The following is a 13730-nucleotide window of genomic DNA, read 5'->3' as shown; positions in this document are numbered from 1 at the left end:
AGTATTACTAAATCACTTTAGACGTTACATCGTACTGATAGAAATGCTCTTCATTTGTTTCTTGTAATTCAAAAAAAAAAAAAAAAAAACACACACACACACATCACTAAAATTATATCGATCAACTCTCATAAGTCTAGTTGATATAATTCTTAATTATTGATGAAATAAAAAAAAAATCAGATCGATCCATCATGTAAAAAGAGTACAAACAAAATCAACCGTCAAAGAAAGCAGACAGCAAGATAATAAAAGCACTAACTATGGAGCGGTATAATCACAATTTCCAAAAGAAGAAATAATGAAAATAAGAAAGGAATGAGAGTGTTCCAGAACTACAGACATAAAAATTTGAAAGAAACAAAATTGAAAGAGGAAGAACGTATTGTAAACTACCGGGTTAGGATCTCTAAACTACTCTCAGTGCCGCTTTTACTTCAATAAGCAGTCAAGGTAACTGATTTTCATACTTACACTATAGTTTGTCAACCTAAAAACACAAATAGGATGGATGAACTTTATCTTATTACGCTAAATGCTGCTGCTGAATTTGATGCCGCATAATTAGAAAAACGGAATATTAGTGTAGTTTTGAATCTTCTCAGCTCATTCCACATAAAGCCTCGGAGTTGTGATCATCTTGAAATGGAAGATTTAGATCCGGTAGTGGAAAGGCAGCTTCGTGGCAGTTCCCAACTTCGTGTACCATGTAAGAAATGTTGGATGGACAGGAACTCTGTGAATTGCCAAGATCAATGATTCTAGTAAGTTCACTAACTGCATTTACTTGTGCAGGTTGATACGAAATGGCTTCACCCGATGCAGAAGAAGATGCAACTTTCATCATTGTTTGCTGCAGCTGTTAAAACCCATGAACAGATAACACATGAAGTTATTCATCATTTCACAAGTGTTTCAAGAATCAAATCTACAGTATGGCATTATGGGCATAAAGAAAGAGTGAGGAAAAGATGTATTGCCTTTCCACTACAGTAATTTTCCTCAAAATTAGTATTATCTTCAAATTTCAGGTTGCCTAATGCTTATTGATGAATTTGTAGGAGGGATATAACGTAGTCATTTACCCAAGAATAAATACTAGAAAACACAGATTTTATGCTTGTATCCTGAAAGCCAAGTACAACTGATTCAATGCAAAAGAAGCACTGATTCATGCAGGCTGATGCAACACACACACACACACCAAAAAAATGCAGAGCTAACATAATGACCTAAGAACTTGTTACTTAAGTGCAAGTTTAAGAAAGTACTACTACTAATGATAGATAGTAAAGTCCGATACTTCATTTGTATCAAAATAACATCTCTAAGCAGTTATGAGTTATGAGTACCATGTCATCTCCAATTTATTATATACGTCACCCTAATACATCAGTTAGGTAATACTATTTCCCAACAACAGGCACATATTTGTATACCAAAGTGAATCGGTTATGAGGTTTCAAACTATACTATAACGTTGATGGAAACTTGAACAGATTTAATTACCTTTATTCTTTTCAAGCTTTCATTTGTGGCCCTCTGCTTCTCGACATTGAGGCGTAGGTTTAGCAGTTCCTGCACAGAGGATGCATAAAAGAAATCATATTCAGGCATCTCCACTCAGATGTATTAGGAAGACAAAGAAGAATATAGGTAGGTAGGTATATTTTCTCAAGGACTTGTACCTTTTTCAAATTGCGTCTTTCCTTCAATAGAAGACTCTCCTCCTCTTTAAGTTGAGCTAATGTCTGCAAGGAACCAGGAGAACATTTTACTACTCTATGAGATATATATATATATATATATATATATATATATATATATATATATATATATATATATATATATATTACTTTTAGTCAACTCACCACCACAAACAAACAAAATAAAAAGCAGGGAATGAAAAGGGTAATGCGTAACCTTAAACTAAACTATTCCTCAAAAAAAGGGCAAGATGATGGCTGTACACTTTCCATATGTGAAGCAAAAAGGCATAGAACTAAATTTACAATTTTTACAACCCTGAGATAAGTCTAGCTATGCTAGCGATTTTTCACTCCATGCTGGACATCTTATATATGTCTACACTCACATGAAGTGCAAAAAGCTCAAAACTGGAGTGCAGACTCACTACCTCTAGATTTTTCGATAACAAACTCCGTGGCAGAAATATAATTACACTGATTGATTCATCCAAAACTAGACCTATTATAGAAACTACTTAAGTGACGTGGCAAATATAGTAACTGCAACAATTAAGTCGTTTATATTATACCAAAGGTATTTGTTCATACTTGTTACATGCAGCAAATGAAAAATCCCAAGTTGCAGCTGTATCAAGGTCACTTATTTATGGAACTTTTTAAATCTTAGAAACAATTATATATGCAATGTCCATCCTACATATCACCTTTGGGTTTACTCGAGAAATTCGGGGATCTATGTGGCCATTCAGAGTTGTTAGCTTTAATGCTTCGATGCAAGGATTTTGTTAGTTTTACCGTAACATATAAGTATTAACTATTAACTAATCTACTGTATGAGACTTTCTTCCGTTTAAGAAATAATTCATACACCTCCCATGCCCATACATATCTTGTTATATTTACCTTCCTCTTTCTCGGCCTCTTGGAGATGGTCGTGCAACTTGTAACAGCAACCTACACAAAACAACTGAATCAGTCAGCAAAGCCCACTTCCAGCAAGTTCTACTCTGAGAAAAACAAAGTACAAATGTACAAGAAAGCAAAGCTCTTCATCCACCAAGTACAGATATGAGGTGGAGGCTTAGCTGGAGGAAGTAAATAGACATCAATCCAGCTGAGTGTAGAGTACGTGGAAAACACTCGAACGGCCCACACCTCAATTGAACCCATAAATTCTCACCGCTACAAGTGCCTCTAAAAGGGCTCTCTCTAGTCTCTCATGACTTTCCCGTGACAATTGGCGCTTCAATCATGTATGCACATTGTGCCCACTTCAAATGGGCAGCCCAGACATAATGACAGTGTGCAACTCCCTTCTCCTTTTGCTCTGTTGGAGCAACTTCTCTCTCTCATTTCCCAACCACAATGCCCCAAAATTTAATTCCTCCCAAAAAAAAAAAAAAAAAAACCCTTTGAAACAATTACACAATTACCAATTTGGGTGACAATCACAATGATGGTCTTCCCACCCAAAGAACCACTCCTACCATTTTGATTTTTGATACCACCAAAACAATTTGAAAATATATAATTTGACTCAAAAATTCTATCCTATTTCCCTATGGACCCCATAAAAAAAAAATATGGTAAACCTAACATGACAGGCTGTCACTTAAGATAAAACAACAGCCTAATCAGAAACTTTAAGCTTTTACTCGTTTGACTCTTTCCCATTGGATCCAAGCTTGACCTCGTCTTTCTATAAAAAGAAGGCAACAAGGCAAGTTTTCTTTGTCTTATTTTAATCCCGTGGTCTCTCGCGTGCAGACGACGTCGTTCGCTATTCGCCTGCAGCAGACGCTACAGTGCGGCCGACCTCAGCCAATCATTATCTCCATCGCACACTGCACAACCACAACTAGCACCACACCCAACCACACGTAAGACCTATTTTGCCACGAAAACACGCCACCGAGAAAGCAGGTGACCATGTCTTCTTTTCCATTTACCAAAACGCCCCTCTAAATCATCGAGTACGCTTTGACTTTTACAGGGAGGGTTACGTCATTTCGAAGAGACTTTACCTGCCTAGATGCGTATGGCAGGTTCTGTGTTCACTACCAACACAGAGAGAGACTTGGGGTTGGCTGAGACTGTTGGGACATTTTCTGGGGGGCCGAGACTTTGAAGAAAGGGTGTTTTGGTCTTTTTGGGTACATAAGTGTGACAGGAGCGGAAATAAATGAGAAAGAAAAACGTGAGTGTAAATTGAGTCGCTCTGACCTCTATGGCTTTGAATGGAAGTCACCGATTTTTTCTCTAAGAATATAATCTTTTATAAATGGAAAGGTCATTTATTTGAAATGTGGAGGGCGTTTTGGTCCGGCAGATGTTGACAAATGATAAAACGACAACGTCCAGTCCAGATGACCGGCGACAATGAACCCGTCCGGTCGAGGAAATGACCCAATTGGCCTTGGCGGCCACGAGAAATCCCCATGCATACGGGGGTATAAAAGTAACAGGAGAGTGAAGCAGTTGGAAGGACCAACAGATCGCCAAAGAGGTAAAACATCCACCGTTTCATGTAAATACTAGACCTTCAGAGGGGCACTTTCGTCCATGTAAAAAAAAGAAAAAGAAAGAAAGAGAACGAATCTAAACCCGACCCGCCTGAGAGTGAGTCAGACTCAAAAAGAAAGCGAGAAAAAAACTAAAAGTGACAAAGACGTACGACAGACCTTAGATCTCGCGGCGTCGGTCGGCTCAGGCAGCTTGCTGGACTCTTCGGAGGCACCGCCGCCGCTGACCGAAGTGGCGCCGCTCCAGGAGAGCGGCGTTGTGGGGCTGGCTCTGGTCGACTCCTCCGCCGCCTTCTTCTTCTTCTTTTTGACGTCAACAACGACGTCGCTTGGGTGGCGCGGCACGTGCTTGGACCGCCTCTGCCGCACGCTCCACTCGAGCTTCAAAGCTGGAGACTTGAACATCGACGGTGGAGGCGGCGGCGGCGGCGGCGGCTCGGCGTGTCTGATGTCGAGTAGAACGCCGACGACCGCCACGTCGTCTTTCATGGCGAGTTTGACCCAATCGTTGACGTCTTCGGTGGGTGGCGCCGCAGCCATCATAGTGTGTGATACGGTTCCGCCGCCGCGTCTGTGTTTTTCTGAGGAGAGTGGAGAGAGAGAGAGAGGAAATGTTTTTATGTGTGGGTTCGTGTAGAAGAAGAAAGAGGAAGAATATAAAGTGTAATGAGGGGGGGGGTTGCTTTTATATGTGGCTACTGCTTTCTTTTCTTGTGTTTCTTCTCACAACAAACAAACAACGACTCACACACAAACCCTTCCACTTCCTTCCTCTTTCTCTGGATTTGTTTCTCTGTTTTCTCTGTGGGCCACCACGGGCAGGAAACGTGGCGGTGTTGGACCGAGCTCGCGTGGCTTTTTTTGGATTTTTATTATAATCGATGGATAATACGTTTATTTTTTTTAATTTGTAGTACGAAAAGTAATAATAGGGACTTGGATTGGTTGAGGAAAGTGTGGCCGACGCGCGTTGAGAGGAATGTGAGTGGGGTATTGAAGGTGGAGAATAGGGGGCAGATAGGGAAGATGGTGATGTTTGTTACTTAATGAGGCGGCACGTTTCGCTTAGGATGTGGGCATTAAATCAAAACCCTTCATGGCATTGAATCATTGACGGCTTGACGCTCCTCTTTTTTTTATTTTTCGGGAGCATAAGCCAATTAGACTACAATGAGAAACCAAATGTAACACTATGAAGTTCCCTGTTACCAATGAAGACAGACATTGTGTTGGTTCAGATAGTATTCGTGTTGTCATCTTAGCTTTACAAGAATGAGTGTTCTGCGTAAGAGAATCGGTTGATTTTGTTGACCTTTTCACACGCTTTTCCACTAAATCAGTTCCCTATTTGCATTTGACTCACACACAAATTAGATAGATATAACTTATAAGTCACTGAAGTTCTTTATGTCTCCCTCGTTAATAGGATACAAGCAAGAAGTCCCCAATGGAGTTGATCAACCAAGTTTCACCCATCAAGGTTGAGGGCAGGATTGTTGCATGTGAAGGGGATACCAATCCCGCACTTGGTCACCCGATTGAATTCATATGCCTTGACCTTCATGAGCCGGCTATCTGCTACGTGCAGGATCACCACCACTAGAAACATGGCAGTGATAGACTGATAGTTCAGCAAGTTCCCTCCTCAAGTTCCTTGGCAGTCCTTCTTTGAAACCATTTCATAAACAAGTTCAATTTGCAATGATAATACCTTTATGTGCTTCTTAATCAGTGAAATAAGAAGCTCGTGATATGTCTTCTATGGAGTGGAAAGCTTGATAAGTCAACATATTGTCACCTATTAGCAGACCTGCCTATTATCCAAGGCCATCTGGGACAAAGTGACTGGGGAGCTAACCAGGCAATTCTGCAATATTTTTTGCCAGTCTTACGAGAGCCCATTGAGCATGACTGTAGCTGTTGGGGTTCAGGGGTTGCCACCTCTCCTCAAGTTTATGAATGTAATGGTAGGGAAGAGAAATGAATGGCAGACTATGAAGCAGTTGCTTGTGCTAGTGGAGTTAGACCGTGAGTTTCAGTTCCATTCTATTTTTGTTTGTCCAGTCTCCAAGGAACAAGCAACCGAAGAAAATCCACCTATGTTGATGTCATCTTGACATGTGCTTTGTAAGCAGTCTATTACAAAGGTGTCAAAGAACGGCACAAAAACCTTCAAATGTCCTTACTGTCCTTCTGATATCGATTCCGCACAGTGTAGGCAGCTCTTTTTCTGCTGCATCTGTGGGGCTATTGACGGAGGAATTGACACAATATTTGACTTTCAGTATATAACAGGGTATTGCTTCCACCTTGAGTACCTAGAATACCATCATGTTAGTATGATCAGCTTGCTAGTTGCTTATGGAAAGAGCTATAAACTGATCTGTTCTTGTCACTTCGTTCTTTTCCTCTCTATATTGAATGAAGTAGCCTAAACTTTTCTTTTCAGGGACGGACTCTTTTACGAGACACTCTTTTTTCAATTGTAAAGACAAGCAGGTATTGCTCACACTTTCTAGCTGTCTAAACATCACTCAGTCCTTGGCTGCTTTAAACAATCTTAGGCTATAACTTCAATTTCAGTTTTGTTTAGGTGGTGCACTCTGTATTCTAACTTCTTTATGCTAATTTGTGTGTTTCAATATGGCTAATTCTATCTACTTGGATCATTCTCTTATGACAAGGCAATCCAAGTATGGTCATGGCTCTAGCTGGGAATAAAGCAAATCTGGTAGAGTGAAGGAAAGTGGCAGCAGAGGTCATTATCATTTTCTGTTTCTTTATCTTGCTTACTGGTTGAATTTTATCCAGCTCTTGATTGTTTGTGTCAAATTTTTTTGATCTTGATTCATCAAGGATAAAACAATTTAATCTGAAAATAATTCTATTGATATTCTTAGTTTCATTCTTTGCATAGTAATGTTTGTGTTTCTATTGATGTTGGACTATAATTTACAGTCTCATTCTTATGGTAATTGTCCCTGCATCATGAATCTGATTTTGCCATGCCATCATCCTTTCCTTGTAATTGTGGCTTGAAGGAAAATTGTATCTAGTGTATGTTTTCTTTTATTTCCCTCTCTAGGTCAGTGATTTTGCCATTTTGTTAGCAGCAGCAGCAGTACAATGGATCTATAAAGGTTATGCAAATGGTTTCATCTATTCAAGATGTCTACAAGTATAAGCTACACTATATTTGGCTTCATTTTGTTGACTGGTTCTTTACTTCCTTGTGGGTGCTTCTTTGTTTAATCCTTCTTACAATGTGTTGTAATTTTTCTTTTCAATTACTGTAATTGTAATTTTCCCCTCTTTTTCTTGAGTGGGTGAGTAAATCTCCTATTCAATATTTGCATTATCATCTCATCAAGCTCTGCATGTAGCCTTGTCTATTAGTGCAAGACATATATAAAGACTTCCCTTATCTAGTAGTTAATCAGTGATAGGCATTGCTTATATATAAAGCCTTTCCCCAATCAATATTTTATTAGGAAGGCATGTTAGGTTAATAATCAAATTAAGAGTTCTGGCTACTGCAATGAATCAAAGCTCATGCAATTGCAGCTTAAGTTTCCCTCAAACAGAAAGCTTTAAAATCAATTTTTTGATTCAAAACTCTATCTGTTTACTGAAACAGTAAAGCCTTTTAAGAAATGAGTACGTGCAAAATTGATAGGATGAAACTTTGGGTTTGCTTCTTAAATTATTTAGCCTTTAAATTGCCCCATTTGTGTGTTTCACTTTTATCCTATCACTTGTGTAGTTGTGCACAGAAACACCATAAAAGTCCCAACATCAGAAGCTTCAAATGATAGAAGTTGAGGTAACTATTTGAGAAAGGAGCAAGGGAAACGAAGTAGCAACGCTAATTTGAACAATATGGGATTAGGGGGAGTAAGAAAAGGCAAACCAAATGTGTTTGATGAAATACAGAAGTGCATTGCAGGAAGCAATTGAAAGAGTTAAGAACTCACAACTTGATTTCCAGTACAACATAATATGACATCAAAACCAGATCAAAAGTATTTGCATGCTCCTATGTAACATGACAAGTTGACCTTAACCCCCTATGTAACATGCATGCTCTTCTGAACAAATGAGTTTCTAATTTGCATTTTAACATTCTTTCCTATGAAGTCAATGAAATTATTTGATAAGAAGGGCATTTAACACAATAGCATAACATTCTCTACATATATAATTCAGATTGGAGCAAGCTTAGAATTTGAGAAATTTGCATTTATGCTAGCACGGCAGCAACAATTCCAATTACAAGAATCAAAATTTTCCCAGATTAAACGAATCCCAGTAAAAGAAAAAAAAAAAAAAAAAAAAAGGCAACTGACCTCAAGAACACGCAGAGAGGTGTAATTAATTGTAGGTTAAAGAGAAGGGAACCTGGTGAGAGTGAGAATATGAGGAATTAAGGTCACATAAGCGTGAACGGTGAACCCAAGCGTCCTCTGCTTCCCCCATTTGTACAAAAAGAAGAAAAAGACCATAGTAACCCGATCCAACCACAGTAAAATCCGGGCCCAAAGAATAAAACCCAGGCAAAACCCCCCAAAATCTCTCTTCTTCGTCATTTTCGACGATGATGGCTCTCCGACCGAGAACCAACCACCGAACCCTCACAAACCCATCTCTCATTCACGTCTTCTCGACTTACCCATCCGACTCAACCGACCCAACTGAACCCAACCCCCAGTCCGACTCCTCCTCTCTCTCCAATTACTTCAGCGATGTCAAAGCCAGCCTCAGGCAACAGTCACAGTCACAGTCACAGCAACAACACAGCAGACCCACTTCATACTCACAGCAACAACACTTCAGACCCACTTCTCAGAACAACAACCCTTCTCTCTCCCGGCCTTCCAAGGCTGCCTCTCTGGAGGAAATCCGCAAAAACCTTGCGGAGTTTCGGCTTCGATCCATTGGGCCAAACCCCACTGAATCAAACTCTGCACCTCCACCTCCACCTCCGAACCCCATTTCGTTTGAGAAGCTCTATAACAAAGGCGTGAGCAGCCGCAAGATGGAGTTTCAGACGGTTCGGGAGAGTCTGAAGCTCATAAGGCTCAATGCGAATGAGCAGAGTGAGAGGAAGGGTGGGGGATTGTCGTTGTTGAGGTTCAAAAGTTTGGATATGAATCCGAGGCAGGATGTGGGTGTTAGGAAGGGAGCACTTACAAGTTTATTTGATAAGGAGAAGGAGAGAAGTGGAGAGAAGAGCTCGGATGCATTGAAGACTGAGTTTGTGAAGATTTATAGCTATAAAGAGTTGGGGGAGAAGCTGAGGAAGTTGAGGCCCGAGGAAGGGAAGGAAGGGGGCGGGTTTACATTGGGGGAGTTCAGTGAGAGGTTGGTCAAGTTGAGGAAGATGGAAGAGAATGAGTCCGAGTCTTGGGTTGGGGGATGGAATACTGACTTGAAGCAGAGCTTGTTGAAGATATCCGGAGAGGAGAAGCATAGGAAAAGTCCGAGTGAGTAAGCCATTTTTTGCTGTTTTGATTAGGTTGATGTTAAGTTTAATAGTTTGTTTTTTTTTTTTTTTGAAAGGGAAATAGTTTGTTTTTATAGAATTAGAATGGTTTGTTTTGTAAGGCTTAGAAATTGTATATCAGCAGAAACATAATCGTACTCAGACCCACGGTTAATATTGACAATATCTCCTAGGTGTCTAAAGAAACTTGCCCCAGTTCTAAGTTCTAGATCATGGCCAGATTTTTTTTTTTAATTTTTTTTTTTTATTTTGCTTCCCTAAATTAAAGAAAAGTCCTGGCTTATCAGTATGTGGAGCTAGATTAGTTAACAACTTGGAGCTTGCTCCTTGGAGTAATTTACAACTAAAGCTCGAACAAATATTTTGATGTTGTGCTTTATTGATTTTATTTTGGGGTCCTCTGCAACTCATTGATTTATGTTGTTGTTTCAGTGCAGAGGCTTCATATGATAGATATAGGTCAAACTCCTGATTATATGATGAAACCCCCAAAGGAAGGCTTGGTTGAGAAGGCAAGTATAGTTCTTTTAACTTTTGCATTACCTGTGACTTTTCACAATATTTCATAAATTCAATTTATCTTGGGGGAATTGGTCGCAATTACAACTTCAATGTAGAAAACTCATGAACATTAACAAGTTAAATGAAGACATTTATTGATTTTTATAATATATTCGTTTTCTGTTTTTGACGATATGGAATTGTTATAAATGCATATGGAATGAATTTTCAGAATAGCTCTTTCTTAAGGTCCTGAGTACTATCCTGATAGAAATGGAGACAGTCATTGATCATTATGTACATTCATACAGTAGAAGATGTAACTCGACTGGTCTTGGTATTATCGGTTATATATATAAGTAGCACACAGTTGCGTTACTCTAGGTCTTCTTATGTTCATAATGTATCTATCTATTGGAAAGTGTCTGTTTGTAGAGAGTTTAATGTCACTTGTATTGTTATAGTTCTCATATGAGGTAATATTGTCAATGATGATCCATATTCAGCAGTTTGGTGCCTAATCTATGTCTATGTTGAATGCAGCATTTCCATCCAGATAACATGTCTTCTGCAGAAAAGCTGAAAATTGAGCTTGGCAAAGTTAGAGATGAATTTAAAATGTCAGAGTCAGATTGTGGTTCTGCACGAGTTCAAGGTATAGGTTTTGATATTGTATTTTACTACACCTTTTTTTGTAGTCATAGAAGAATGCAAAAAATGCATTCTCATTCTTACTAGACAAGTGTAACTTTAATCTTTATCCATGGCACGCAATTCCTAATGTTTGCTTCCTCATAACTTAATATTTTTAACATTTATATATCTGTACATCACTACTAGTTAATACACTGTCATACTATTAGAGGAGGACAGAAAAGGTGATAGGTTAATCTATGCAGAAAGATGTCTCAAACCTAATGTGGTTGGCCACTGATTTTCAATTTTTAGTGCTGATTTGTATCTGGCTAGTTTCTTTGAATGGTGTACTCCCCCTTTATTTTGATGCAAACTATTATGATAGTTACACACCAAGAACTAAAAAAAAACATCGTCTAAGTAACTGTTATTAAGATGTTCCTCATCAATAGAATGAACTCAAGGGGAAGAAAACTAAGAAATCTGAGAAAACAGAAAGATATGACAAATGCTTGAATTTTTGACTTGATAAGAAATGAAGCTTGAAAAGTTTGGGAGATAAGCTTTGTGGTTTTTGGATTCCACAATGGTGTTTGAATTTTATAGTGTCTACATAATGTTAAGGGCTCACACCAGTTCTTTCCGTGGAGGACTGTTTGGTGTGCTAAAATACTGCTTAAGGTGGCTTTCTTTACTTGGTCTTTGGCATGGGGTAGGACCTCACTTTCCAAAATTTGAGGAAGAGTGGCATCATCTTAATTAGCAGTTTTTTAATGTGCAAAAATACCAAGGATTACTACCTTTTGTAATACTGCAGGTGGCTTTAGAGTTCTGGTGTTCTTTCCTCTTATTTTTCTCTCTTTTTGGAGGTTCAGTTGGTTACATCTGGTGCAGTGAAGAATTTCTTTTGTTAAAGATTCAGTGAATGTTTTCCTTTGGGCCCGAAGGGGATATGTAGTATAGAGTTTTAATACAGAGTCTCGTGATTCATGGCAAAGGAATCCCTTGAGTATATATGGAGGGAAACAAAGCAACAACTGATGTTAATATGGTCCTAGTTAGAGACTTTAAGCACTACATGCACATTCTTTTTGCTTGTTTTTGATCAAAGATACCTCTATCGATTCACAACAACCTTAGACTGTAGTTTTATAGGACTTAATGTTGTGTCTCAATTGAGTTTCTTCATCTTTCTTTGGTTGTGAATAAGATTCTTTTCCTTATCTGAAAGGGGAGGGAGAGAACAAGGTGAAAAATTGGTATTTGGTTTATTGCTGGAAACTGGTTAAGAATACAAATTCTTGTAGTTTGGACAGCAGCTACAATATTGATGATATTAGCATGTAGAAATTACTGGAAAGGAAAGGGCATTAAATTATGCTGATGTTAGGCTTTTGTTCATGTAACTAGAGGGAGAAGTTGTAATTGCAATTCAGAAAGGAAAACATACGATGTGTTATTGTGTAGTACAGTGACCCGAGAATAGTACTTCATTTTCCTTTATAAGTTCAATCACAAAATGATCATCAATTGTGTTAAGGGTTGTATACTGGGTATGGTAGAATACAGTAGGATTTGATGATGCTTAGGTGGCTGGAAATGAGAAAGGATAAATTAGTAGAAAACCTTTGGAACCTCACTAAGGCCTTGTAGGAGTCTGCGATAGGTCCTTATAGCTTGTGATCTCATCATTTAAGATGAGCATGTCATGGCTTATGTTGATGGGAGGTCCATCTGAATTCTTGAACTGCATTGAGTCAATTTTAAAGGGGTCGCCTGAGCATCAGGCCTTGTAGTTGGTGCCTCTGGAGAGTAATCCACATCGATATGACACCTTAGTGTTCATAGTCTTGTGGGTTACTGCTAGAGTAGGGGCTGGTTGGGATGGCTGCTGTCGTAGTTCTTATGTTTATAATTTGAGGGTAGAATATGAACTTTAGGGTATAGAATTTTAGGGGAGGTCCCATATAATTTCTTTTAGGAATAGCAAATTTCTTTTTCTTTTCCTGGCTGGGAAAAAATAATATTTCAACTTTTCTGTAATTAGTAGACAAATGGTATGTTTTCTACTTGTGATACTTGTAGAGGTTCACTAACCCGTTTCTCTTCACTCTGCAGTGGCACAACTCACAACTAAGATCAAGCATCTATCTTCAGTTCTACACAAAAAGGTGACAACCATTGATTTGCTTTTAAATTTTGATTCATACTTAAAATAATATGTTTAGCATCTAATTCAGTAACAAGTTTCTGTCTCTTAAGTAACAACTCTTATTTCTTTCGTAGGATAAGCATTCACTTAAGGGTCTTCAAGCAATGGTGCAGAGGAGGAAGAAGCTATTGAAGTATCTCCGAAGAACTGACTGGGACTCTTACTGCCTTGTTCTCTCCAAACTTGGTCTCCGGGACACGCCAGATGTCAAACAAGAGTACAAGAAACATTACAAGAATTAGAGTATTTGAATACGTTCTCTCTTTGTTTCGTCAGTAATTTACCTGTCTGGTCAACCATACATTCAAAATTCTGTATGGATAGAAAATGAAATAGATAGTTCATGTTGGTTTCATCTCCTTTTCTTTTCACTCCGTTTGAGTGTGTTGCAAGGCATAATTGTATTTCACATTGGTTCTTATCCGTTAGACTGATAGATGAAATTGAAAATAAAGCCCCTAGATCAGTTTACCTCTCACATAACCTCCTATTTACGCCAATTTGGTTTTTCAGTTCTAGTTTCTAATGCATTCATTTTGCTGGTTCGTAATGCCCAATTGTTGCTCAAATTTGCATGTAAATCACACATGAGGGTTCCCTTAACCCAATGGCTCGTCCAATTCAACTAGAAACTAGGCATATATCTT

General features: G+C 38.7%; 2 protein-coding genes across 2 annotated transcripts; one reads left to right on the top strand and one right to left on the bottom strand.

Annotated features, from left to right (window-relative positions):
- Positions 1-266: 266 nt before the first annotated feature.
- LOC133725030 (uncharacterized) lies at positions 267-4893 on the bottom strand. The gene is made up of 5 exons (XM_062152048.1): positions 4391-4893; positions 2613-2663; positions 1689-1751; positions 1510-1578; positions 267-859 (listed from the first exon to the last, which is right to left on the bottom strand). The coding sequence occupies exons 1-5, from the start codon at positions 4772-4774 to the stop codon at positions 602-604; spliced, it is 825 nt and encodes a 274-aa protein (XP_062008032.1). The 5' UTR covers positions 4775-4893; the 3' UTR covers positions 267-601.
- Positions 4894-8714: 3821 nt separating this feature from the next.
- On the top strand, positions 8715-13442 carry LOC133725029 (uncharacterized). Its single transcript, XM_062152047.1, has 5 exons — positions 8715-9714; positions 10167-10246; positions 10779-10890; positions 12990-13042; positions 13158-13442. The coding sequence occupies exons 1-5, from the start codon at positions 8826-8828 to the stop codon at positions 13323-13325; spliced, it is 1302 nt and encodes a 433-aa protein (XP_062008031.1). The 5' UTR covers positions 8715-8825; the 3' UTR covers positions 13326-13442.
- Positions 13443-13730: the final 288 nt, after the last annotated feature.

Source organism: Rosa rugosa, chromosome 1, assembly GCF_958449725.1.
Source record: "Rosa rugosa chromosome 1, drRosRugo1.1, whole genome shotgun sequence".
Taxonomy (NCBI): domain Eukaryota; kingdom Viridiplantae; phylum Streptophyta; class Magnoliopsida; order Rosales; family Rosaceae; genus Rosa; species Rosa rugosa.
This window is presented reverse-complemented; position numbering and strand designations above follow the sequence as displayed.

Excerpts from the sequence above, each read along its gene's own strand:
- LOC133725029 (XM_062152047.1), top strand. The coding sequence starts at position 8,826 with ATGATGGCTCTCCGACCGAGAACCAACCACCGAACCCTCACAAACCCA. Across the intron at positions 9,715-10,166 it reads GAAGCATAGGAAAAGTCCGA|TGCAGAGGCTTCATATGATA; the intron begins GTGAGTAAGCCA and ends TTGTTGTTTCAG. Across the intron at positions 10,247-10,778 it reads AGGAAGGCTTGGTTGAGAAG|CATTTCCATCCAGATAACAT; the intron begins GCAAGTATAGTT and ends TGTTGAATGCAG.
- LOC133725030 (XM_062152048.1), bottom strand. The coding sequence starts at position 4,774 with ATGATGGCTGCGGCGCCACCCACCGAAGACGTCAACGATTGGGTCAAA. Across the intron at positions 2,664-4,390 it reads CCGACGCCGCGAGATCTAAG|GTTGCTGTTACAAGTTGCAC; the intron begins GTCTGTCGTACG and ends TGTTTTGTGTAG. Across the intron at positions 860-1,509 it reads AAAGCTTGAAAAGAATAAAG|CTGCAGCAAACAATGATGAA; the intron begins GTAATTAAATCT and ends GGGTTTTAACAG.